The sequence below is a fragment of the Natrix helvetica genome (genome assembly GCF_964273705.1).
Source record: "Natrix helvetica genome assembly, chromosome: 5".
NCBI lineage: Eukaryota > Metazoa > Chordata > Lepidosauria > Squamata > Natricidae > Natrix > Natrix helvetica.
The window spans coordinates 147,797,629-147,823,297 of NC_138551.1; the positions used below are offsets into that span (position 1 = coordinate 147,797,629).

Consider the following 25,669-nt stretch of genomic DNA (forward strand, 5'->3'; position numbering starts at 1 on the left):
TCTTCCTGTTCACAGCCCACACGAGCGCCCGTAGTGTTCCTGGGTGCACGAAGGGCTTCCTTTTTGGCACTTGTTGGCGAAAAGTTTTGCCATCACTGGAATAGAATAGATAATATGGAATGGAATAGAACAAAATAGAATAGAGTTAATGGAATAGAATAGAATAGAATTAATAGAATAGAATAGGGAAGAGAATAGAATAAGGAATAGAATAGAATTAATAGAATGGAATAGAATAGAATAAGGAATAGAATAGAATAGAATAGAATAGAATAGGGAATGGAATAGAATAGGGAATGGAATAATATAGAATAGAATGGAATAGAATAATAAAATATAGAATATAGAATATAGAATAAAATAGAATTAATGGAATGGAATAGAGTAGAATAGAATAGAATTGATAGAATAGAATAGGGAATAGAATAGAAAATATGGAATGGAATAGAATAGAAATAGAATAGGGAAGGGAATAGAATAGAATAGGGAATGGAACAGAATAGAATAGAATAGAATTAATAGAATGGAATAGAATAGAATAAGGAATAGAATAGAATAGGGAATGGAATAAAATAGAATTAATGGAATGGAATAGAATAGAATTAATGGAATAGAATAATAAAATATAGAATATAGAATAAAATAGAATTAATGGAATGGAATAGAGTAGAATAGAATAGAATTGATAGAATAGAATAGAATTAATGGAATGGAATAGAATAGAATTAATAGAATAGAATAGGGAATGGAATAGAATAGAATTAATGGAATAGAATAGAATTAATGGAAGAATAGGGAATGGAATAGAATAGAATTAATGGAATGGAATTAATGGAATGGAATAGAATGGAATATAATAATAAAATATAGAATATAGTATAGAATAGAATAGAATTAATGGAATGGAATAGAATACTAAAATATAGAATGGAATAGAACAGAATAGAATAGAATTCTTTATTGGCCAAGTGTGATTGGACACACAAGGAATTTGTCTTTGGTGCATAATCTCTCAGGGAAAATAAAAAATACATTCCTCAAGAATCGTAAGAGACAACACTTAGTGATAGTCATAGGATACTAAATAAGCAATCAAAAATCCTGCTAGGAAACTAAATCAAGCAATCTAAATCGTAGAGATACAAGCAACAAGGTTATGGTCATAAGTGGCAGGAGAGAGGTACTCGGGAAGGATGAGAAGAAGAATAGTAATACAGTCTTAATAAATGGTTTGACAATGTTGTGGGGATTTAGTTGTTGTAGCAGAGTGATGGCATTGGGTGGGCGGGGGGGAACTGTCCTTGTGTCTAGTTGTTGTGGTGTGCAACGTTCTTACAGCTTTGTTTTTAGTGCCGCTGAATTACAAAGACATAGGATGCCAACAAAAGCCTTAAGACACAATTAGAGGGGACACACCATGGAGGGAGAGCTTACAAGCTACCCCACTGCTTTTTTAAATGGTGTGTGTGCTTGTGTGTGTGTGTGTGTGTGTGTGTGTGTGAGACGAACTAAAATGCCTCTTTTAAATTAACCCAAGTCACAAACAGATCACATCCGTCCCCTGCTCCCGGCTGCCAGAAAGAAGGCCAAAATAAATCTCTCATTTTCCCCAACTATATTATGCTAGATAATCCCATTGCTCCAAAAGAAGAGGGGAGGGGAGAAATAAAATTGAAATAAGCTCGCCCCCCCCTTCTGACAGCCATTAGCTTCCCTCCAAGAAGAAGAAGAGGGGGGGGAAGCATTTTCTTTTTAACAGTTCCCTCCTCACCTCTTCCCCTCTCCAAATGGATTTCCCTCCATCCTCTGTCATTCACTTATCACCTTGGGAAACAGAGAGAGAGAGAGAGAGAGAGAGAGAGAGAGAGAGAGAGAGAGAGAGAGAGAGAGAGAGAGAGAGAGAGAGAGAGAGAGAGAGAACAGATGATCCCTTTTTAAAACAGCCCTGCCGTCTTTCCTCCCCGCTTCTCTTCCCTCCCCCCCTCTACCCATCATTAAATGTAACACTGCCAGCCTACATTATATAGGCTGACCCTGATGAGCTGCCACTTCGATGCCGGCCGCCGAGATAATAAGATTGCACAAGCCAGGCAGATAGAGAGAGAGAGAGAAAAAACATTTACCTTCCTAAGACAAGAATCAAAATCCCTTCCTTTGCAAACCGGGGTTTGGGCAGCATTGCTTAATCTGGAAACCCGAGAAGAGAAGAGAAGAGAAGAGAATGCAAAATAGAACAGAACAGAATAGGATGGAATAGAAAATAGAATAGAATATGGAATAGAATAGAAAATATAGAATAGAATGCAGAATAGAATAGAAAATATAGCATAGAATATAGTAGAATAGAATAGATTAGAAATAAGAATAGGATAAAATAGAATTCAGAATAAAATAGAATATAGAATGGACAGAATAGAATATAGAGTGGAATACTGAACAGAACAGGATGGAATAGAAAACAGAACAGAAAATACAGAATAGAATAGAAAGAGAAATAAGAATAGAATAGAAATAAGAATAGAATAGAATGTAGAATAGAATAGAATAGAATTCTTTATTGGCCAAGTGTGATTGGACACACAAGTAATTTGTCTTCGATGCATAAACTCTCAGTGTAAATAAAGAAAAATAAAATATATTCATCAAGTATAACAAAACACAGTGATACTAAATAAGCAATCAAAATCCTACTAGGAAACTATATAAAACAGTAGAAATCATAAAGATACAAGCAACATGGTTATAGTCATAAGTGGGAAGAGAGGGGTACTAGGAAGGATGAGAAGAAGAATAGTAATACAGTCTTAGTAAATAGTTTGACAGTGTTGGGGGGATTAGTTGTTTAGCAGAGTGACAACATGCGGGGGGAAACTGTCCTTGTGTCTAGTTGTTCTGGTGTGCAGTGCCCTATAGCACCATTTTAGCAAAGCAAAAGGGAAAGTCATCCCAATTAGCCAAACAAGGAGGGTGGAGAAGAAGAAAAAAATAGGAGTATTTTGCAAATTCTTTGCAGAGAATAGGAGCCATTCGATGTTAAAAGTCACCGCTGTGAAGTGGGGGAAAACTCTACTTTCAGTACATTTTCAGAAGGTGAGAGAGACCAACTAACTGGTGAGAAAAGTTTAGCCTCTCATTTAAAATTGCCCGGTTTGAATTCAACCAACATCAGGGGAAATTCTGTTCTGGCGTCGGCTTCCCCAGCAGCAAGAAGCCGAGTCCTTGTCCCAGTAAACCTCTTTTATTTAATTTACAGTCAGTTCCTCTACAGCCAAGTCCTGGCCTGTAGTCTTTCAAGATAGTCCACAACTACCAATCTTTATCAGGTTTGGAGAGTGGCCAGGCCAATATTTTTCAGATGCAGCAATACTTGGCAAGAATGCAGGAAGGAACTAATTGTCTCCTGCAAACTCCATTCCCCTTTTGCTCCTCTTTTATTCCCTATTTCATTTCATTTCATTTCATTTATTGAATTTATAGACCGCCCCCTCTCCCCAAAGGGACTCGGGGCGGTGTACAGACAGAAGCTAAAAAAACATATACTTGCGGGATCGCATCCTCCCACATACATCCCTGCGGCCAATTCGCTCACACAGAGAGGGATTTCTCCTGGTGCCGTCCACTAGGCAATGCCAACGGGCGACACCAAGGAGTAGGGCCTTCTCTGTGATGGGCCCAACCCTCTGGAATGACCTCCCCCCCGACATTAGAACCACTACTGACCTCCGCTCCTTCCGGCAAAAATTGAAGACTCACCTGTTCCGATTAGCAGGCCTGGCATAATTACAACTGTCCCTCCTGGCAAATGTATTAACTGGTTATTTTAGGGGTATTGTTTTTAACTTATTGTGTGTGTTTTAGGGGTTCAAAATCCTATATTTATATATATTGCTTTGTACAGTTCTTTTAATTCCATTTTTAACCTCCTCCATTCCAGCTGTACATATTCAATTTTTATTGTATTTTGATATATTTTGCATGGACTGTACACCGCCCCGAGTCCCTTTTGGGAGAGGGGGCGGTCTAGAAGCATGAATAATAAATAAATAAATAAATAAATAAATATACACAATAAAATATTAGATAGCCCTTAAAAACAGATTAAATATAAAGTCTGTACAGTTATAGTAAAAATTAAAAAACAGCTTAAAAGGTCTACCCCCAAAGATTTAAAATACCGGCCCTATGATTTGATACCCCCAAAGATTTAAAATGATACCCCCAAAGATTTAAAATACCAAATCCCTATGGGAGGGGCCAGTCACCGTCCACCTGTGCCTTTACTCCCAAGTTGACCCTTGTTCCTTAGCTGTTCCCTTCTCCTGGCAGCTCTGCACATGCGCACATCGGGAACAGGCTCCAGCTGTTCTTCTGCCCCACTGATCTCCGACTCCGAAGGCAGCTGATAACTGTCAGACGGCCCTGGCCCCCTCTCTGCCTCTGACACAGAGCCCTCATCAGAGCCTTCCCCAGACTCCAGGACTGGCCCATCTTCCTCCCCAACCTCCTCACTGTCCGAGTCTGCGGCCAGCTCCACTAGCCGCCCACAACGAATTCAGCCCTATGCCTGCCAGTAATTGTTGGACCCAAATGTCATTGTCCATCGAGCTGAAAAGATCCCAGATTCGCCCCTTGAAAAATCTATGACACAATGTATGCCGATTGAGATTGGGACAAACCTTCTTTACTTAGCATTGCCGTAAGGACTGCAGGCCTGGATGGTCGATCCCCTGTTTTTATCTTTTCAATGTATCTTTGGTGCTTCTAAACTGCTTTTTTTTAAAAAAAAAAAAAAACCTGTTCTGGTTTGCATTAGTCATTCTTTCTCTTCTCCCTTCCTGTCATATGCCTGGTCTTTTTTCTGGCTTCTGGTTTGTGTGTAAATATAGCACGGCCTGAAGCTAATTTTAGCAAAAAAATGTTCCAAAACCTCCTTTTGCTCCAAGTTCAGGCATGTAATACTTCATTCTGGCGTTAGGGGGCAGTCTCGCCCACCAAGCCCAGCACCTTTCTTCCCAAACAGCCTAAAATTACCTTTATTTGAGGCGAAAATCCATATTTTCATCCATGTCTCCAAGGGAAATCGGTATTTATTTATTTACTTCTTTGTTTGAATGTTGAAAGCATCTGGAGTGAGTGTTGCTGGAAGGGGATTTATCCTGCGTTGCCCAGACTCACTTTCGGGGGAGATGGGCAGCCAGGTAAATTTGAGAAATAACTAAATAAAAACAAAAGTAGTTGGAAATTAAATAATAGCTTGCTGGGAAATAAGGCAGGCCTCATCCCAGCACATCCTTGCTTAAAAACCTTTCATAGTAGTGCCTGTCCCCATGAAAGTGGTGTGCAGCGGCAGCCAAAAAGTCCTAAATTGAATTAACAGTGGGATACAATCAAGATCAAGGGAGACACTAATACCACGCTATAAAGCCTTAGTAAGGCCACACCTAGAGTACTGCATCCAGTTTTGCTCACCACACTATAAAAAAGATGTTGAGACTCTAGAAAGAGTGCAGAGAAGAGCAACTAGGATGACGAGTGGACTGGAGGCTAAAACATACGATGGACGGTTGAAGGAACATGGGCCTGGCTAGTCTAGTGAAGAGAAGGACCAGGGGAGGCAGGAGAGCATCTTCCAATATTTAAGGGATTGCCACAGAGGACAAGGGGTCAAGCTATTTTCCAAAGCACCTGAAGGCCAGACAAGGAATAATAATGGATGGAAACTGACCAAGGAGGGATTCAAACTGGAAATAAGAAATTCATGAAAGTGAGAGCAATCAACCAAAATAAGAGAAGTTGCCTTCAGAAGTTGTGGGAGCTTCATCACTGGAGGTTTTCAAGAAGAGACTGGACTGCCATTTGTCAGAAATGGTAGAGGGTCTCCTGCTTGGGCAGGGGGTTGGGCTAGATGACCTACAAGGTCCCTTCCAACTCTGTTAATCTGTAAATCTGAAAGGATATCACCTGTGGTACAGCCAACGGGCAAAACACATCACTAGACATTTCTCTTCTCACCCAAGAAGCTTTTTCAGCTCTGACTGAAGGGTGGAGAACGGAAGGATTTATATTCCATTCTCCACTTGTCTGTCAGAACTGAGGAAGCATCTTGAATGAGAAGCGAAACATCTTCAAGGGGAAAAAAAATAAGAAAGTCCAGTTGACTCTTGGGAGGGGGAAAAAAAACCACGACATGTATGATGAGTATCTCCGTTGAGATCCGCCTCCATTCGGGGCGTGGACATTTCAGGAGCAGGGCAGGTCTTGTTGGGGGCCCAAGGAAGATCATCCAGACAAACGGAGAGCCAGCGGTTGGCTTCTGTGCCGCCAAAGAAGAAAACCCCGCTGGCTAATTTACAAAGCAGCCCCTTTTGTACCCCCGCGCCTCCTTTTGATCCACTGGTGTGGATGTGGGTTGCTTTTGTCCCCTGGATTTATGCACGAGGGGTAAGCCTTGTCGGCGGGCACATGCAGTGCGTGTTTGATTGATGTTCCCTCGGCTTGACTCCCCCATCCACCGCTTCCCGAAAACTTCCTTCATGGGTCCTTTGTCTGCACGGCAGGCCCCTTACCACCCAGGCACCCTATAATCCTCCCGGATTTGCTCTATTCTATCTAGCATTTAATTCCTTAGCCAGACACAATCGCCATTAACGGAGCAGGGAGCGGCGTTTGGGCCCAGTTTGGGCCCAAGGCAGAGTCTTCAAACCTGCCTCTTCCCAGCTTGTCTCCGGTTGGTTCAGAGGGACCGTAGGCATTCCGGAGGAACAAGTAGCCCACCATCGGCCTAACCTTCATGTTGGCCTTCTTGAAGACCTACTACGCAAATCCAAGTAATATTAGCCTGCAGTGTGCTTACCAACACTCTACTCTCAGCACATGACTTGAGCTGGATTTTAGGAAGATCTCCAAGGTCCCTTCCAAGTGCATGAATAGAGGGATAGAATCCAGATCACGGGAAGTTTTGATACCACTTCATAAGGCCTTGGTAAGGCCACACTTGGAATATAGTTTTGGTCACCACGATGTAAAAAAGATGTGGAGACTCTAGAAAGAGTGCAGAGAAGAGCAACAAAGAGGATTAGGGGACTGGAGGCTAAAACATAGGAAGAACGGTTGCAGGAACTGGATAAGTCTAGTTTAATGAAAAGAAGGACTAGGGGAGACATGATAGCAATGTACCAATATTGCCCCAAAGAAGAGGGAGTCAAGCTATTCTCCAAAGCACCTGAGGGCAGGACAAGAAACAATGGGTGGAAACTAATCAAGGAGAAAAGCAACTTAGAACTAAGGAGAAGTTTCCTGACAGTTAGAACAATTAATCAGTGGAACAACTTGCCTCCAGAAGTTGTAAATGCTCCAACACTGGAAGTTTTTAAGAAGATGTTGGATATCCATTTGTCTGAAGTGGTGGAGGGTTTCCTGCCCGAGCAGGGGGTTGGACTAGAAGACCTCCAAGGTCCCTTCCAACTCTGCTATTCTATTCTATTCTCTATTCTATTCTGTTTTCACAATTGTGCTAAGAACCTTGTTTGTCCTTAACCGTGATTTGTGCCTGCGTAAGAGCTTACATTAGCTAACCCGCTTATGTCGTGGATCTATGAATGTTAGCTACCCAGAGGAGACCTAGCCTGGCAGTTGGGGTTGAGGTTTGCAGAGATGGTTAGATCATTCGGGGGGGGGGGGGGTGAGAGAAAGACACAGAGACACAGAAAGACAGAGAGAGAGAAAGACAGAGAAAAAGAGAGAGAGAGAAAGGCAGAAAGAGAGAGAGAAAAGACAGAGACAGACACACACAGAGAGAAAGACATAAAAAAACAGAAAGAGAAAGAGAGACAGACAAAGGCACAGAGAGAGAAAGACAGAAAAAAACAGAAAGAAAGAGAGACAGACAAAGGCACAGAGAGAGAAGGACAGAAATAAAGACAGACAGAGAGAAAGAGAGAGAGAGAGAGAAGGAGAGAGAGACTCAACGCACACCCTCTTGTGGGCAATTGGAGGCAGTGTTCCTTCCGACTTGTCGGCTTCTGAGAAGTCAGTTAGAAACACACACAAACACACAAGGAGTTGAAATCCACCCACCAGGCCTTAAAACTCCAGGTTGCACCTGCGCTCTCGTTTAAATCCGATATGCTGAACATGAGCCAAGATGCATTTCGCCGCAGGGGCTTCCTGCCGATTTCCCCCCCGTGGGCCCTTTTGATTGTCCTAATTATCCGAACATCTCTGCGTACGCGAAGATGTCAAAAATAAATAAATAAAATAGACCGCCGTCTTCCTCCCTTGAGTATTGTGGGAAGAGCTTTGAGTAGGAGATGGTAGAAGTGGAATTTATGTATTTTTCCCCAATCCCATGTAACCAGCCCTTTCCCCTTCCCCTCTTTTAATTATCTTAATTTTGGGTAGTTTTAACGCTTTTAATTCGGGTAACGAGTTAAACTTGAGGGGACAGGAGCTTCCCTTTTTTTCCCGTGATGGGAATGCCAGTAGTTCAAATCTTTGAATCCTTCCGTTCTCCACCATCCAGTCAGAGCTGAAGAAGCTCCTTGGATGAGAAGTGAAACGTCTTCAAAAGGGGGAAAAAAAAAAAAACCCCGAAAGTCCAGTGGCCTCCTAAAAAAAAAAAAGAAGCACCTTTGGGACAATCATGATCTGGAGACGACTTGGGAATCTTTGCAGACTTTTAGTGGATATGGAAATGCAACTTTGAAAAGGAGAGAAGATATTTGCCTGTCCTCCAAGGCAGAGATGTCAAACTCGATTTCATTGAGGGCCACATCGGGTTGTGTTTGACTTTGAGGGGGCTGGGGTGGGCATGGCCAGCTTGTCGTCACTCGTGCCAGGGGCGCTTGTAATGGCCCAATTGCTCTGCTGTTCTGACCCAGGCTTCCTTAAAAAGCAAAGAAGCCAAGTCTTGGTCCCGGCAAAATCCCTTTTATTTTACACGCCTGTGAATTCCTTTCCTTCACAGTCAGCAAGGCTCGGCAAGCAACCTTTCAGAGGAATGTTTATCCACACGAACCTTATCTCGCTTGGATATCTGCCAGATAACTAGTTTCCAAACGCAAGGGCAAGGCAAGACTTGGCACAGAGTCTCTTATAGTCACAAACAGAACTTTCCACTCTTGAAACGAGCGAAGGAACGGATTGTTTCCTGCAAAAGCCCCCTCCCCGTTCTCTCCCCTTTTGTTTCCCGTGGGTGGTGGGGCCAATCACCTCCAAGGTGTGGCTTTACTCCCAAGTCGACCCTGCTTTCTTACTTGTTCTCGTCTTCTGGCAGCTCTGCGCATGCGCACACTGGGAACAGGCTCCAGGTGTTCCTCTGCCTCGCTGCTGCCTAGCTCCCTCTCTGCCTCCAACGCTGAGCTTCCCTCAGCCCCCAGGACTCACCCATGTCCCCCCCCCCAACCTCTTCACTGTGCAACTCCACTGGACAATGGCGGGCCACAACAGCTGCCAAGCTCCATTTTCAGCTGCAATGCCCTCCTGCAACCTTCTCCAAGCAACAACGGAGCTTGGGAGAGCCGGGGCCCAGATCTAAACACACACACCCCTCCCGGGCCTTGAGTTTGACACCCCCCTGCTCCACGGCATTAGGAATTGATTTTGCAAAATTTGGGGTTTTTTTTGGGGGGGGGGGTTCCCCTGTTTCCTCCCAAGGGTTTTCCTTAACTTTCCTGGCTGACCTTGGGCTCCCGCTCCTTCTCTTTCCCCAGGGAGAGCTGATCACCTTCTATTACTATTGGAAGAAAACCCCAGAAGCTGCCAGTTCCCGGGCTCACCGCAGGCATCGGCGGCAGGCCGTCTTTCGAAGAATTAAGACCCGGACAGCTTCCACTCCGGTTAACACCCCCTCCAGGCCCCCTTCCAGCGAATTCTGTAAGTAGGAAGCTGAAAACTTTTGGGTGGGGGGGTGTTGTCGATCTCTGTTTTAGATGCATGGGGGTCAAACAGAAAGTGGTGGTTTTCTCCACTTCAGGCTGAACCCGGCTGTGAAACGTTCTGTGCTTTTTCTCCTTGCCCCTCGCCCCCAAAAGGAGAAGGGAGATAGATACCCTGCCTCAGTTTCTTTCTTTTTGGTCCTCCCTCTCTCTCTCTCTCTGTCTTTCTCTCTGTTTCTCTCCTCTCCCTCTTTCCCTACCTTCCTCTCTCCTTTCTCTCCCTCCCTCTTTCTCTCTCTCTCTCCCTTTCTCTCCCTCCCTCTTTCTCTCTCTCTCTCCTCTCCCTCTCTCTCCCTTTCTCTCCCTCCCTCTTTCTCTCTCTCCTCTCCCTCTCTCTCCCTTTCTCTCCCTCCCTCTTTCTCTCTCTCCTCTCCCTCTCTCTCCCTTTCTCTCCCTCCCTCTTTCTCTCTCTCCTCTCCCTCTCTCTCTCCCTTTCTCTCCCTCCCACTTGCTCTCTCCTCCTTTCTCTCTCCCTCTTTCTCGCTCTCCTTTCTCTCCTCCCTCTCTCTCCCTTTCCCTCCCACTTGCTCTCTCCTTCTTTCTCTACTTTCTCTCCCTCCCTTTCTCTCTCCCTCTCTCTCTCTCCCCTTCTCTCCACCCCACTTGCTCTCTCCTCCTTTCTCCCTCCCTCTTTCTCTCTCTCCTTTCTCTCTTCCCACTTGCTCTCTCCCTCTCTCCTCCTCTCTCTCTTCCTCTTTCTCTCCTCTCCCCCTCTGTCCCTCCCTTTCTCTCTCCTCTCCCTCTCTCGCTCCCCTTCTCTCCCTCCCACTTGCTCTCTTCTCCTTTCTCTCCTCTCCCTCTCTCCTCCTTTCTCTCCCCCTCCCTCTGTCTCCCTCTCTCTCCCTCCCACTTTCTCCCTCTGTCCTTTCTCTCTCTCCCTCCCTTTCTCTCCTCTCCATCCCTCTTTCTCTCCCCCTCTCCGTTTCTTGTCCTCTTTCTTCCTCTCCCACCCTCTCCCTTCTCTCTCTCTGTCCCCTTTGATTCTTGATAGCTTTATTGATTAGCCTATACAGGCCATATCAAAACACAAGGTTCAAACACGTATCGCCAATAAAAGCCTACAAACCAACAGAGTAGAGCAAAAGCTGGTTTGAATCTATTACCCTCTCCCCTTCTCAATTCCTCCTAGTGGACTTGAGTTCGGCCAGCGAAGATGATTTCGACAGCGAGGACAGCGAACAGGAGCTAAAAGGCTATGCGTGCCGTCACTGCTTCACCACCAGTACGTATTTTTTACCTGGGGGTGGGTGGGGGCTGTCCTGTGAGCCTCCCCTGGGTAGACCAGACTGGAAACAAACACTACTTTATTGTTGGCTACATCCGCCAATATTTATTGGCTACATCAACAGAATCTTGCAAGGCGCGAAAGTACGAATCTCCTACCGTCTCTTTTACAGCCTGAAAAGTTGGGGAGGTCCCCCGTCCTGAGCCTCTTTTCTCCTCCGCCCATTGTGCAGCTGAGGGCTATGCCGCCTCTTATCTGACCGTTCTCCCCTCTGCTTGGAAAGCCTATGCTCCTAGTCCTCAGTGAGGCACTTCTGCTGAGCCTCCTTCTCGGCCAGATCCAATTTGAACGGAGCTGTTTTGCCAACTCTTTTCTCCTGGGGGCTGCTTAGCTCCAGCAACTGCTTCCTGTTGGGGCCCTAAGGAGCCCCGGCAGGCAGGCGAGGAGTGGCGAGTAGAGGCTGGCAAGGCGCCCCTCGACATGAGTGACATCGGGTTGGCCACACCCACCCAGTCACATGGCCACCTAGTCACACCCAGCCAGCCGGTCATTAGGCAGGTCATATTATTGGTCCTTGAGGTTCGAAAGGTTGGTGACCCCTGCCTCAAAGTATAGATTTATTAGGCCTGTCATATTGGCACATCTGGGGAAACCCGACTCTTAACACCCTCCGCCCCTTGGGTTTCCCCTCTAGTTACAAGTAGAATTTTCTTTCCCCTGCCCACGTAGTCCACCACACCGTCCAATCAGGTCACAGTCCAAAGGCCGCTTGGTCTCTCCGATCCCACCTCCTTACTTGCACCCGGCGGGGAAAGCTCCTGGTTCTCAGAGGGAAGAATTTTATTTTGGCTACAATCCCCCCAGCTATCTCTTCCTCCCCCCTTCGCTGTGCGGCAACCCTGAAAGTGCCAGGAGGGAGGAAAATGGTTCCAGGGCTGACACTCCCCATTTAAATCTGCGATTCGTTCCTCCGGGGTTGATGGCATCAGTTCCCCACCCACCCCACCCCACCCCCATTTTTTAACAGCCTCCAAAGACTGGCACCACGGTGGGCGGGAAAACATCCTTCTCTGCACGGACTGTCGGATCCACTTCAAGAAGTACGGCGAGCTCCCGCCCATCGAGAAGCCGGTGGATCCCCCGCCCTTTATGTTCAAGCCGGTCAAAGAGGAAGATGAGGGTCTCAGTGGGAAGCATAGCATGAGGACAAGAAGGAGCCGTGGCTCGGTAAGTCCCACTTGTCAGAGTTTGTGGCAGCGATCAAATCCAGAAAGCACACCCAGGTGACTGATCCAGCAGGATTCATTAACTTCTCTTTATATACATACCGTATTTTTCGGAGTATAAGATGAACTTTTTCCCCCCAAAAAAGAAGGTGAAAATTTGGGTGCATCTTATACACCAAATGTATACACCCACCCTCACCAGAGGCCCAAAACACGAGGCATGGAGGCAGCGATGGTCTGTGGCAATCCCTGCAGCCTGGGGGTATTCCGGCAGTCCGATCCACCCGCCAATCAGCTGTGCTGAATCAGGCTGCAATAAGTGCTGAAGCTGACCTGGCTGGTCAGAGTTTGCAGCAGCAATCACATTCAGAAAGCACAGTGACTGTTTCAGCAGGATTTAAAATAATAATAATAATAATAATAATAATAATAATAATAATAATAATAATAATAATAATAATAATAATAATAATAATAATAATAATAATAATATACAATACATTACCAAAAGCAGGTTTTCCAAGGGAGCAGTAAATACAAGCAAAACACAAGCAGTTTCACTTTCAGTTCTCAGCTAAGCCAGGCTCCTTCCTGTCTCCTTGTTGCTCACACAGCAAATATCAGTCCAAATAGCCCTCATTGGCTGACTTAGTTGCTATTCCTATTCATTGGCTGACCTTGTTACCAGGTGTCAGCTGAATACCATGGATGCTGGTAGGCAGAGGCAGAATTTTTCTCCTCCTTTATTTTCCTTCCCAAAAAACTAAGGTGCATCTTATACTCCGGAGCGTCTTATACTCCGAAAAATACGGTAATAACATATGAAGTAATCTACACAATACCAAGAATAGTTCTTCCAATAGGGTAGAGAGGAGAGATTGTAAGTAGGTACAAACACAGGCAGAGTGTGGTTTCAGTTTCAGTTCTCAGCACAGCATTCAGAACTAAGCCACGCCCAGCCTCCTTGCTGTCTGAATCAGCAAACTGCCCCCATTGGCTGACCTGGTTGCTAAGCCTATTCATTGGCTGACCTGGTTACCATGTCCTATTCCAGCCAGTCCCCAATGGCTGACCTGTTGCCATGTCTATCCCAGTTCATAAACTATATACACTATATCACAACTTTTGTGATAAAGTAACAGAATAACAGAGTTGGAATTTTGGAGTGTGGCTACCAAATGCTAAGAAGAAACATGCCAGCAGTTTGGCAAGTGGCGTCAAGTGGCGTCAAGCTGGCCACGCCCACCCAGTGGCGTCAAGTGGCGTCAAGCTGGCCACGCCCACCCAATCAGCCAAACCCACCCGCCCCACCCAAGGTCAACTGCAGCCCTCTTGTGGCCCTCAAATGAATTTGAGTTTGACACCCCTGATATTGAACATTGAATAATAGAATTGGAAGGGTCCTTGGAGGTCTTCTAGTCCAACCTCCTACTCAAGCAGGAAACCTATACCCTTTCAGACAAACAGTTGTCCAATCTCTTCTGCAAAACCTTCAGTGATGGATCACCCACAGCTTCTGGAGGCAAGTCGTTCCACCGATTAATTGTTCTCACGGTCAAAAAATTCCATCTTGATTCTAGATTGGTTCTCTCCTTGGTTAGTTTCCATCCGCTACTTCTTGCCCTGCCTTCAGGTGTTTTGGAAAATAGGTTGACCCCTCCCCCTTCTTTGTGGCAGCCCCTCAAATACTGGAATATTGCTAAACAGCTGTCTGTATACGGTATTACATATCGACACCAACTCTCCTATTAGCTACGTCTGGTACACTCTGGGTTAAGTAAGTAAGCTCCCCGTTAGGAGAGCGAGTGTGCAGAGAAGCGTAATGAGATTGGTGTGGAAGAACACGCACAAACCAGCATACAGGGACACCGAATAGTAAAAGTAATAGTATTTTACTTATGTGGAAAATAGAGGTATTCAGAGTTCATCGAACAGTCTAAGTCATACACGGCTCAGTCAGTCAGTTCTCAGTTAAGGAGTGGTCCTTCGAACACAGTCCAGTATCATATAATCAGTTCAGCACACAAAGTCGCTAACAGTAGCAAAAACACACAGTAACTCACCATACAGTATCAAGCAGTATGATCAGCATCTAACAAACAGAGAGCTAACAGCTATTCTGGCTCCCTCTTATGGCTGCTTGAGGTAACAGCAACCAATCACATTACAGAAGTACTTAAAGCTACAGTACTACCATCATGGTTTATATATTGCTGACCCAACTGTTAGCTTACATTCCTAAGAATTGCTATGATATCTCCCCCATGTCCTTCTTTTCATGATGTTGAACGGGTGGACAAAGCAAGAGACAATGGTCTCAATGCACATTATCCTTTCCTAGGACTCCCCTGCTTTACTAAGGACTTGAGAACTTTGAGGTTCTCCAGGGAGCGTTGGGGTGGCAGTGTGGCTTCCTTCCTGAATGCTGAGGGATGGAAGAAGGCCGCCAGGTGCATCCTGGGGCTGGACCTAGCATGGTGGGAACCATGAAACTGAGTTGGCGATTCCCGTCTTCTTCCAAAGGGACCCCACTAAGTTTGGATTCAGTTGTCCTTGATGGAGACCCAACAGTCACTTGACCAACACGAGATGGCTTTGGGAGAGAGTGAAAGCCCGTTTATTTGCGTTGTCTGTCAAGGTCGGGCCTCCCGGAAGCAGCCTTTGACCTTTCTCTTTCTCTTTTCACCAGCAGATGTCTACGCTCCGCAGTGGTCGTAAAAAGCAACCCACCAGCCCAGACGGGAGGGCCTCGCCCATCAACGAGGACATCCGATCCAGCGGACGCAACTCTCCCAGCGCGGCCAGCACCTCCAGTAACGACAGCAAGGCGGATTCGGTCAAGAAATCCACCAAAGTACGTTGTGATGAGCGTTTGGGCGCTCCTCCCCGGGTAAAGGGTCAGAGCAGGCTGAGACAGAAGTCAAGCGCGGCTGATGATGGAGCTGGCCCTTCCCTTCCGAACCCTCCCGCAATCTTGCCAGCTTCCAGTCAATCTCCTAGCTGGGAATAGGAGTCTTCTCATGTCATCCTTTGGGTGTCAGGATCTCAAGCAATGACCCTGTTTCAAACAGAACTCCTGAGGCCGATTCTCAGCAGTTTTAATTTTGGAGACATCCCCTTGGCACTAGCTGGTCGAAAGCCAACTCTGAGATTTCCCACGCTTTCTACCTCATTAAAAATGAAAGTTTCACTTTTCCCCCAAAACAATAAGTCACGTTGTCCAATCCAGGGCACTGGCTGGTTGCCTGGCAACTCCTTCTTCCACCTCCAGCCAGCTGGCAATTAGGATGGCCTTGACCCAGGAGTAGACTAGTTTGTTTTAGTTACAACTCCCAGCACTTCAGCTCCAAGCTGTGTCAAGCCTGAAGCCACGTGAAAGAAACCCCCAATAGAAAACTACAGAAGGAGGGGGAACACCCCACAGCTAGGTCAAACATTCTCCCCTTCTTCCCCTCTGCTGAACTTCCATTGGGGAAGCCTGTTGGAAAGCCAACCTCTCAACCCATCAGTGGTGATGCTTCACTTGAAGCCTCCCATCTGCGTCCATCTCTCCGCTCCGTGTTCCATCGACCTTCCATTGGGGAAGCCTGTTGGACAGCCAACCTCTCAACCCATCGGTGGTGCTTCACTTGAAGCCTCCATCTCCACTCCATGTTCCATCTGCCAACCTTCCACTGGGGAAGCCTGTTGGAAAGCCAACCTCTCAACCCATCAGTGGTGGTGCTTCACTTGAAGCCTCCCATCTGCGTCCATCTCTCAGCTCCATGTTCCATCCACCGACCTTCCAATGGGGAAGCCTGTTGGAAAGCCAGCCTCTCAACCCGTCAGTGGTGGTGCTTCACTTGAAGCCTCCATCTCCGCTCCGTGTTCCATCCTCCAACCTTCCACTGGGGAAGCCTGTTGGAAAGCCAATCTCTCAGCCCATCAGTGGTGGTGCTTTACTTGAAGCCTCCCATCTCCGTCCATCTCTCCGCTCCTTGTTCCTTCCGCCACTTCAGGAAATCTCCTTGTGTTATTAGGCCCCGAGTGTGAAGCCTTTAGGAGGCCAAATACCCGAGCACCACTAGCCCTGCCCCTTCCCTTTAAACCACATTGCTTTTTTTCCCCTCTTCTGTGGCAGAAGATTAAAGAAGAGGCTTCTTCTCCTCTCAAGAGCTCCAAGAGGCAGCGAGAAAAGGCGGCGTCCGACAGCGAGGAGCCCGACCGCATCAATGCCAAGAAAACCAAAACCCAGGTGAGTTCCTTGGAGAAGAAGCCGCTGGCGATAGGTTGGGTGGGTGGGTGGAAGCCCATCTTGAAACCAGAGCTAGGGGAGGCCTTGGGTTTCAGATCCGGCCCCACGGTGGTCTTCCGAAGGGCACCAGGGTGGTTGCCTTGTCCTCCAGGGGTGGCATGATCTGATGAAAGCCGTGAGATGCTCAGATACCCGTCTGGCCTGGGGTTGCTACCCTCCGCCTCCATGGCAGCTTTCTGGAGGATCTAAACTCCTGGCATGTCCTCCCCTCCTTCTCCTCCGCAGGAGATCAGCCGGCCGAACTCCCCCTCGGAGGGCGAAGGGGAAAGCTCCGACAGCCGCAGCGTGAACGACGAGGGCAGCAGCGACCCCAAAGACATCGACCAGGACAACCGCAGCACCTCGCCCAGCATCTCCAGCCCGCAGGATAACGAGAGTGACTCAGATTCCTCGGCCCAGCAGCAGCCGTCTCTCCAGGCCGCCAACGGCCCGGCTCAGCCTCCGGGGCCCCTCCCAGCACAGCTGCCCTCCTTGCCGGCTGGCTCCAGCATCCCCTCTTCCACCGTCGTCCCGCACATGTCCCCTTCAGGAGCGCAGCCCTCCAGCCAGCCTCTGGCCCCGAGCCTCCCTCATTCGCACATCCAGCAGGGCCCTTCGTTGCATCCTCCCAGGCTGCCTTCACCTCCTCACCCGCCGCTGCAGCCACTCGCCGGGGCCTCCGGCCAGCCCCAGGGCCTCCCCCCGCCGCACCCTCAGCCGTCCCTCCATGGCCAGATACAGGCCCTCCCGCACGGCCTGCAAGCACAGCCCCTCTTGCCCCACCCGGCCCCCGTGCAGCCCTTCGCCCTCCCGCCCCAGGCCTTGCCAGCCTCCTCTTCACAGTCTCAGGGTCCCCTGCCTCCCCCGGCCCACCCTGCCCTGCAGGTCTCCTCCGTCCAAGTGCCCTCCTCGTCCCCCCTGTCTTCCCAGTGTCCCCGGGAGCAGCCCCTGCCCCCCGCCCCCATGGCCATGCCCCACATCAAGCCCCCGCCCACCACGCCCATCCCGCCTCTCCCCACGCTACCCTCCCACAAGCACCTCTCGGGCCCTTCGCCGTTCTCCATGAACTCCAACCTGCCCCCACCCCCTGCGCTGAAGCCGCTCAGCTCCCTCTCGACCCACCACCCGCCCTCAGCGCACCCCCCTCCCCTGCAGCTGATGCCCCAGAGCCAGCCCCTGCAGCCAACCCCCGCCCAGCCGCCAGTCCTCACCCAGAGCCACCCGGCTCCTCCCCAGCCTTCTTTTGCCCAGCACCCCTTTGTTCCTGGGGGGCCGCCTCCCGCCACACCTCCCTCCTGCCCGTCAACTTCCACGCCGCCATCTGTGCCAAGCGCCCCGAGCCAGGGGGCCGTGCCCAACTCAGCGGCCTGCAGCGGAAACGTCCCCGTGGTGACCCCTTGCACCGTCCCCTCCATCCAGATTAAGGAGGAGGCACCCGACGAGGTTGAGGAGCCCGAGAGCCCACCTCCACCAACCCGGAGCCCCTCGCCAGAACCCACGGTGGTGGACACGCCAAGCCACGCCAGTCAGTCAGCTAGGTGAGGGGGACGATCTTGTGATTATTTCTTGGAAATGTGGAAAACCACCACCCCCCAAAAAAAATTTCAATTCATTCCCACCTGGCACATCTGCTTAGCTGGAAGATAGATGGTTTTTGGCAGGCTTGGGGGACAGATGGATGTGAAGGCAGCCCTTTGTGGGGTATTCAAGAAATGAAATGTGGCTTAGTGTATCACTGTTATGGCCAGCCAGCAAAGCTGGCAGCAGATTGGGAGAGTGAGAAGGTTGGGGAGGAGCATCGGCGAGTCCTGGAGTCTGGGGAAGGCTCTGATGAGGGCTCTGTCGGAGGCAGAGAGGGGGACAGAGCTGTCTGACAGTTACCAGCTGCCTTCGGAGTCAGATATCAGTTGGGCAGAAGAACAGCTGGAGCCTGTTCTCGATGGGCGCATGCGCAGAGCTGCTAGACAAAGGGAACAGCTAAAGAACAGGGGAACTTGGTAAGACCATAAATGGACGATGAATGGCCCCTCCCAGAGGAAATAAAAGAGGAGCGAAAGGGGAGTGGAGCTTGCAGGAGGCCATTCGTTCATTCCTGCATTCTTGCCAAGAATTGCGGTGTCTGAAAGATATCGGCCTGGCCACTCTCCAAGCCTGAAAAAAGGTCGGTCGTTGTGCACTCTCTTGAAAGACTGTGGGAGAGGGAAGACTTTGCTGGAGAGAAATTCACTGTAAACTAAATAAAAGAGGTTTATCGGGACGAGGACTCGGCTTCGTGCTGCTGGGGAAGCCCAGATCAGAACAGGTAGTTTAGTTCCAAACTTCTAGTAAGGACTATAGTAGTCTTGTATGTATATATCGATGCTTCGAACAAGGAAAGCGCTAAAAATAAAGACATGTTATGAATAATTTTTTGTCAGAATAAAAATGTAGCTTGCAAACAAGGATTCCTCTGAAGCTTGATTTCCAAATTAGGAGAACGAAGCTAATTTCCTATCTTAGATCCGCATTTCTGGGTTTTGCGCATTCCTGGCTATGGTTTGTTTAAGATCTGTGACAATCTCGTTTTAATGCCCCAGATCCCGCGGCTTTTTTTCTGCGCCGATTGTTCTAAGTTTCTCGTCCTGCCCTCCCGCCCGTCCTTGCAGGTTTTACAAGCACCTGGACCGCGGCTACAACTCCTGCGCCAGGACGGACCTGTACTTCATGCCGCTGGCCGGCTCCAAGCTGGCGAAGAAGCGAGAAGAGGCGATCGAGAGAGCCAAGCGGGAAGCGGAGCAGAAAGCGAGAGAAGAGAGGGAACGGGAAAAAGAGAAGGAGAAGGAGAGGGAACGAGAACGGGAGCGCGAGAGAGAGGCCGAGAGGGTGGCGGTAAGTTTTAGATTGTCTGCGAAAGAGGGCCGGAGGGGGGACTGGATCGGACCCCAAAAGGAAGAGAGACCCACCATTTCTGAAGTGTTCACTTGTTAATTGTCCTCCCTGTTAGGAAGTTTCTCCTTAGTTCTAAGTTGCTTCTCTCCTTGCTTAGTTTCCATCCGTTGTTTCTTCTCCTTCCTTCTTTGGAAAATAGGTTAACCCCCCCTCTTCTTTGGGGCAGCCCCTTAAGTATTGGGAGACTGCTATCGTGTTCATGTTTCCCCTAGTCTTTTTTTTTCTCCAGACTAGACGTACCCAAGGGGACGCGGTGGCTCAGGGGCTAAGACGCCGAGCTTGTCGAACAGCAAGGTCGGCAGTTTGCCGGTTCGAATCCCTAGCCCCGCGTAACAGAGTGAGCTCCCGTGACTTGTCCCAGCTTCTGCCAACCTAACAGTTCGAAAACAGGTTAAAAAATGCAAGTAGAAAAATAGGAACCACCTTTGGTGGGAAGGGAACAGTGTTCCGTGCGCCTTTGGCGTTGAGTCATGCCGGCCACATGACATCTTCGGACAGCGCTAGCTCTTCGGCTTTGAAACGGAGATGAACACTGCCCTCTAGAGTCGAGAACGATTAGCGCATATTAGTGAAGAGAACCTTTATCTTTAGACATACCCAATTCCTGCAACCATTCTCCATATCTTGTTAGTTGCTGGTAGTCGAAATCTCCCATGGAAGAATTGGGAGAAGTAGGAAACATTTGAGCTGGGGTTTTTTTTGGAATTTGCTCTGAGCCCCTCTCTCTTTCCTCCCACAGAAAGCATCCAGTTCCTCCCACGACGGTCGTCTCGGAGAGTCTCAGCTGAGCGGTCCAGCGCACATGAGGCCGTCTTTCGAACCGCCCCCCACTACCATCGCAGCTGTGCCCCCTTACATCGGTCCGGACACCCCAGCCCTACGGACGCTGAGCGAGTACGCGCGTCCCCACGTCATGTCCCCCACCAACCGGAACCACCCTTTCTTCGTTCCCCTCAATCCCGCTGACCCGCTCCTGGCTTACCACATGCCGGGCCTCTACAACGTGGACCCCACCCTGCGGGAGCGGGAGCTGCGGGAACGGGAGCTGAGGGAGCGGGAGATCAGGGAGCGGGAACTGCGGGAAAGGATGAAGCCGGGTTTCGAGGTGAAGCCTCCCGAACTGGACGCCCTTCACCCGGCCACCAACCCCATGGAGCACTTTGCCCGTCACGGGGCCCTCACCCTCCCCCCGACCGCAGGCCCTCACCCCTTCGCTTCTTTCCACCCTGGGCTTAACCCTCTGGAGAGGGAGAGACTCGCTTTAGCCGGTCCGCAGTTACGGCCCGAAATGAGCTACCCGGACAGACTGGCTGCCGAGAGGATCCACGCCGAGCGCATGGCGTCCCTCACCAACGACCCCTTGGCCAGGCTCCAGATGTTCAACGTGACGCCCCACCATCACCAGCATTCCCACATCCATTCACACCTGCATCTCCACCAACAGGACCCGCTACATCAAGGTGAGGCCCTAGTGATCTCCCATCATCCCTTGGCTGAGTGGGCAAGGAGGTATCCTCGGATGGGCACAGAACCGGCGCCTCGGGATGAATTGGGCTGCCAGGTCTCTCGCAGCCTGAGACTGGCGCCGTTCCTCCTCCGACTTTCAGAGTTAACAACGGCATTGAAAAAAACAGAGCCGCAATTCACACACAAACCGTTGTAGCATCCCCAGGGCCACGCGATCAGAGTCCAGCCACTTGGCAACTGACTCGTATTTATGACGGTCGCAGTGTCCCGGAGTCACACGATCCCCTTTTGCGATCTCCTCCTGGCAGGCAGATGGAGACGGAGAAGCCAGATTTGCTTAACAACCGTGCTACTAACTTAACAACCGCAAGTTGATTCCCTTAACGACTGCGGCAAGGAAGTTCGTAAAATGAGGCGAAACTCACGGGAGGGTTTTTGGGTGGCTCAATTGTAGCCGTAAATCGAGTGCCACCCATGTTTAAGGGAATCCCTTCCGGATTTTGCTTCTCGGGAGCCATTCTGGGAGACGTTCTCCTTGCTGTAGCATCTCCCCTTCCTATTTAAATCCATCTTTAACGACTAGATCCCCCCCCCCTCCCTGGCCCAACATATAAACCCCCAAATGCCTCAGGCCTGTAGGCCAAACCACGAGGTTGGTCCCCCTGTTTTTTTGCCAAGGATGCTCCCCAGATATCTCTGTGGCCTCCTCTGCTGTTGAGCTCAGTGCAGACCCTTCATTTTACTCGCTGTTCGAATCCCTAGCGGCGCGTAACGGAGTGAGCTCCCGAGACTCACCCCAGGTTCCGCCAACCTAGCTGTTCGAAAGCACCTTAAAAAATGCAAGTAGAAAAATAGGGACCACCTTTGGTGGGAAGGGAACAGTGTTCCGTGCGCCTTCGGTGTTGAGTCATGCCGGCCACATGACCACGGGGACGTCTTCGGAGAGCGCTGGCTCTTCGGCTTTGAAACGGGGATGAGCACCACCCCCTAGAGTCGGGAACGACTAGCAGATATATACAATACAATACAATACAATACAATAGTAGAGTTGGAAGGGACCTTGGAGGTCTTCTAGTCCAATAGTGATGGAAACATGGGAAGAGATTTGGGTAAGAAATGTAAAATTTACACAAGCTCAGAACTTGAGAGAGAATTTTTACAAGATGTTGTACAGATGGCATTTAGATCCAAAAAGGCTAGCCTGTATGTATCCGAATCTACAATCTAAATGTTGGAGATGTGACTGTGTTGGTGCCACGTACTACCATATTTGGTGGACTTGTAAAAAAGTTAAAGCATTTTGGATAAAAATATGGTGGGTTATTCAAAATATTTTGAAAAAGAGGATAAAGTTCACACCCCAGTTGTTTTTGTTAGGCATAGTTTCAGATTGTACTGTTATAGAGACTAATTTGATTTTACAATACAATACAATACAATACAATACAATACAATAGTAGAGTTGGAAGGGACCTTGGAGGTCTTCTAGTCCAACCCCCTGCCTAGGCAGGAAACCCTATACCGTTTCAGACAAATGGCTATCCAACGTCTTCTTAAAAACTTCCAGTGTTGGAGCATTCACAACTTCTGGAGGCAAGTTGTTCCATTGATTAATTGTTCTAACTGGCAGGAAATTTCTCCTCGGTTCTAAGTTGCTTCTCTCCTTGATTAGTTTCCACCCATTGCTTCTTGTTCTACCCTCAGGTGCCTTGGAGAATAGCCTGACTCCTTCTTCTTTGTGGCAACCCCTGAGATATTGGAACAATGCTATCATGTCTCCCCTAGTCCTTCTTTCTCTTAAGCTAAACATACCCAATTCCATCAATTGTTCTTTATATGTTTTAGCCTCCAGTCCCCTAATCCTCTTTGTTGCTCTTCTCTGCACTCTTTCTAGAGTCTCCACATCTTTTCTACATCGTGGCGACCAGAACTGAATGCCGTATTCCAAGTGTGGCCTTACCAAGGCATTATAAAGTGGTATTAACACTTCACGTGATCTTGATTCTATCCCTCTGTTGATGCAGCCTAGAACTGGGTTGGCTTTTTTGGCAGCTGCTGCACACGGCTGGCTCATATGCGAGGGGAACCTTGATCTTTAGTCTGTTGGTTTGAGGCATTAAGTTTTGCTGGGTGCTTTTGACACCTATGTCAGGGTTCCAAGTAATAAGTAATTTTTTCCAAGCAGGGAATTTGGAAAGGAGATAAGAGGCTGCCTAAAATACTGAAGATTACCGTGTTTCCCCCAAAATAAGATAGGCTCTTATTTTCTTTTGACCCCCCCCCCAAATAAGCACTTGGCCTTATTTTCGCGGAGGTCTTATTATTTTTGAGGTGCAGGAGGCGGAGAGTGTGGTCACCTCAAAGCCGCTGCTGTGTTGCAATATTTTCGGGGAGGGCTTATTTTAGCGCATGCACTCAAAAGCCCGATGGGCTAATTATCCGGGGAGGGCTCATTTTCGGGGAAACGGGGTAGATCCATTTCAAGCAAGGCAATTCGATTCCTCATAAGGATAGCTTTATTGGAAATATATTGGCACATACCTGGTGAAAACCGTCTCTGAAGGTCCCCGCCGTTTTCAGCTGATTAAAAGTAAATGTTTTTCTCTCCACCCCGAACCATCAGTCCCATGGTCCAATCAATCCTGGCGCTGTCTGATGGTGACCAGTAACATCACTCCTCCTTCCTCCGGCCAGGTGTGAGAACGTCCTTGGTTCCCGAGAGAAAGTATTTTATTTGGATTGCACAACCCCAGCTATCTCTAATCCTCTCCCGCCGCCTATTCCTTGGCTCCAGTGTGGCAGCGGTGAAGCGCCAAGATGGCTTCAGCCAGGCCAGGTTCGCGGTTGACAGCCTCCGCATGTGGCTTACCCGTTCTGCGTTGGCATCTCTCTCCGCACCAGGAGGGAAGTGGTGGTTGAATCTGCAGGCCGATAATCGGGTTGAAAGAGGACTAGGGTTGTTTAATCAAATGGTTCTGAGTGAGGCTTCCCGAGAACAGGAGGCAAACTCCTTGTCCCGACAAAAAACCCATTTATTAATTTCATGTGAATTCTGCTCCTTCACATCCAGCAAAGTCTTTCAAGGGAGGATTTACGGTCGCAGATCTTATCTGGCTTGGAGAGCTGCCAGGCCGATACCTGCAAAACGTGGCAAAGAGTCCCCGAGAGTCACGAACCAATGAAGTGAACTAATTGTCTCCTGCAAACTCCACTCCCCTTTCGTTCCTCTTTTATTTCCTCTGGGAGGGGCCATTCATCGCCGACCTGTGGCCTTTCTCCCAGTCGACCCCTGTTCTTTAGCTGTTCCCTTCCTCTGGCAACTCAGACTGGGAACAGGCTCCAGCTGTTCTTCTGCCTCACTGGTGTCTGACTCCGAAGGCAGCTGATAACTGGCATATGGCTCTGGCCCCCTCTCTGCCTCCGACACAGAGCCCTCATCCGAGCCTTCCCCAGACTCCAGGACTGGCCCATGTTCCTCCCCAACCTCCTCACTCTCCGAATCTGCTGCCAGCTCCTCTGGCGGGCCACAACACAAATCCTGGTCCTGCCAGGTGTCCTGTTTGAGAGAAGGAACCCCAAGGAGGCTCACAGAAGCCCCTAAGGAGGTGTGGACACAGGGAGGTCGCCTGGATTGGGGTGCATCAGGGGAGAGAAAGGATGGTAGTTAACGAGTTAACATGTTGGTGGCAACCCTTGTGGAAATGGGTCAATCCAAGATCTGATGCCCAGAGGTGGTATTCTGTTGGTTCGGACCTGTTCACCAGAACCAGTAGCGGAGATCCCGGGTGGAGCCCCCTAGAGTCGGGAACGACGAGCACATAACATGCGAGGGGAACCTTTACCTTTTAAACAGGTGTTAATTCCTCCCTCCCCTCCCCTTCTTTCTCCTTCCCGCTCCCTTCTGCAGGCTCAGCCGGACCCGTTCACCCCCTTGTGGACCCTTTAGCCGCTGGACCGCACTTGGCACGCTTCCCTTACCCTCCCGGAACCATCCCCAACCCGTTGCTAGGACAGCCGTCTCACGAGCATGAAATGCTGCGGCATCCAGTCTTCGGTGAGTGGGGGGCAGGGCATGCAACCTGACGGGGTCACGTCACACACACCATACACCTGCCCCTACCAGGCCAGTCACGTTAGGGGCGCGGGGGGGGACAATCGGGCGGACCGCAGAGGAGAAGGCCGATGGTCCTATTTAGATGTGTTTCCCCCCCTAAGGCCAACTCGGTGCCTTGGATACGTCCATTGGTGGGACGCGGAAGACCCCAGTGGGGTGGCGGGATGGGGGGAATAATCCGTGCCCTGCTCGCCTCTGGGAGATGCCTGTCCCTTTTTCCTCCCAGGTGCCCACTACCCACGGGACCTCCCTGGCGCCATCCCTCCTCCCATGTCAGCGGCCCACCAGTTACAAGCTATGCACGCCCAGTCGGCAGAGCTTCAACGACTCGCCATGGAACAGCAGTGGCTTCACGGTCACCCCCACATCCACGGGGGGCATCTTCCTAGCCAGGAAGACTATTACAGGTAAGTGGACACATTCTGGACAACCCCCCCCCCCACGGCCGCTTCTAAAAGAGGCTTCCCCCTAACCCCCCCCCTCCTTGCTTTTCACTTCCCG

General features: G+C 49.2%; 1 protein-coding gene across 7 annotated transcripts in view; it reads left to right on the forward strand.

Moving 5' to 3' along the window:
• The window catches only part of RERE (arginine-glutamic acid dipeptide repeats), a 291,780-nt gene that overhangs the window by 262,957 nt on the left and 3,154 nt on the right, over positions 1-25,669 (forward strand). For 4 of the 7 annotated variants that reach the window (XM_081954888.1, XM_081954889.1, XM_081954886.1 and 1 more), the window contains 10 exons: positions 9,711-9,873; positions 11,065-11,157; positions 12,188-12,387; positions 15,076-15,240; positions 16,507-16,620; positions 16,906-18,197; positions 19,305-19,527; positions 20,327-21,047; positions 24,962-25,108; positions 25,371-25,575. In XM_081954888.1, coding sequence (XP_081811014.1) covers positions 9,711-9,873; positions 11,065-11,157; positions 12,188-12,387; positions 15,076-15,240; positions 16,507-16,620; positions 16,906-18,197; positions 19,305-19,527; positions 20,327-21,047; positions 24,962-25,108; positions 25,371-25,575 — 3,323 coding nt within the window. The remainder of the gene's footprint in view (positions 1-9,710; positions 9,874-11,064; positions 11,158-12,187; positions 12,388-15,075; positions 15,241-16,506; positions 16,621-16,905; positions 18,198-19,304; positions 19,528-20,326; positions 21,048-24,961; positions 25,109-25,370; positions 25,576-25,669) is intronic. The other 3 variants (XM_081954885.1, XM_081954884.1, XM_081954887.1) reach the window with 3 other exon arrangements.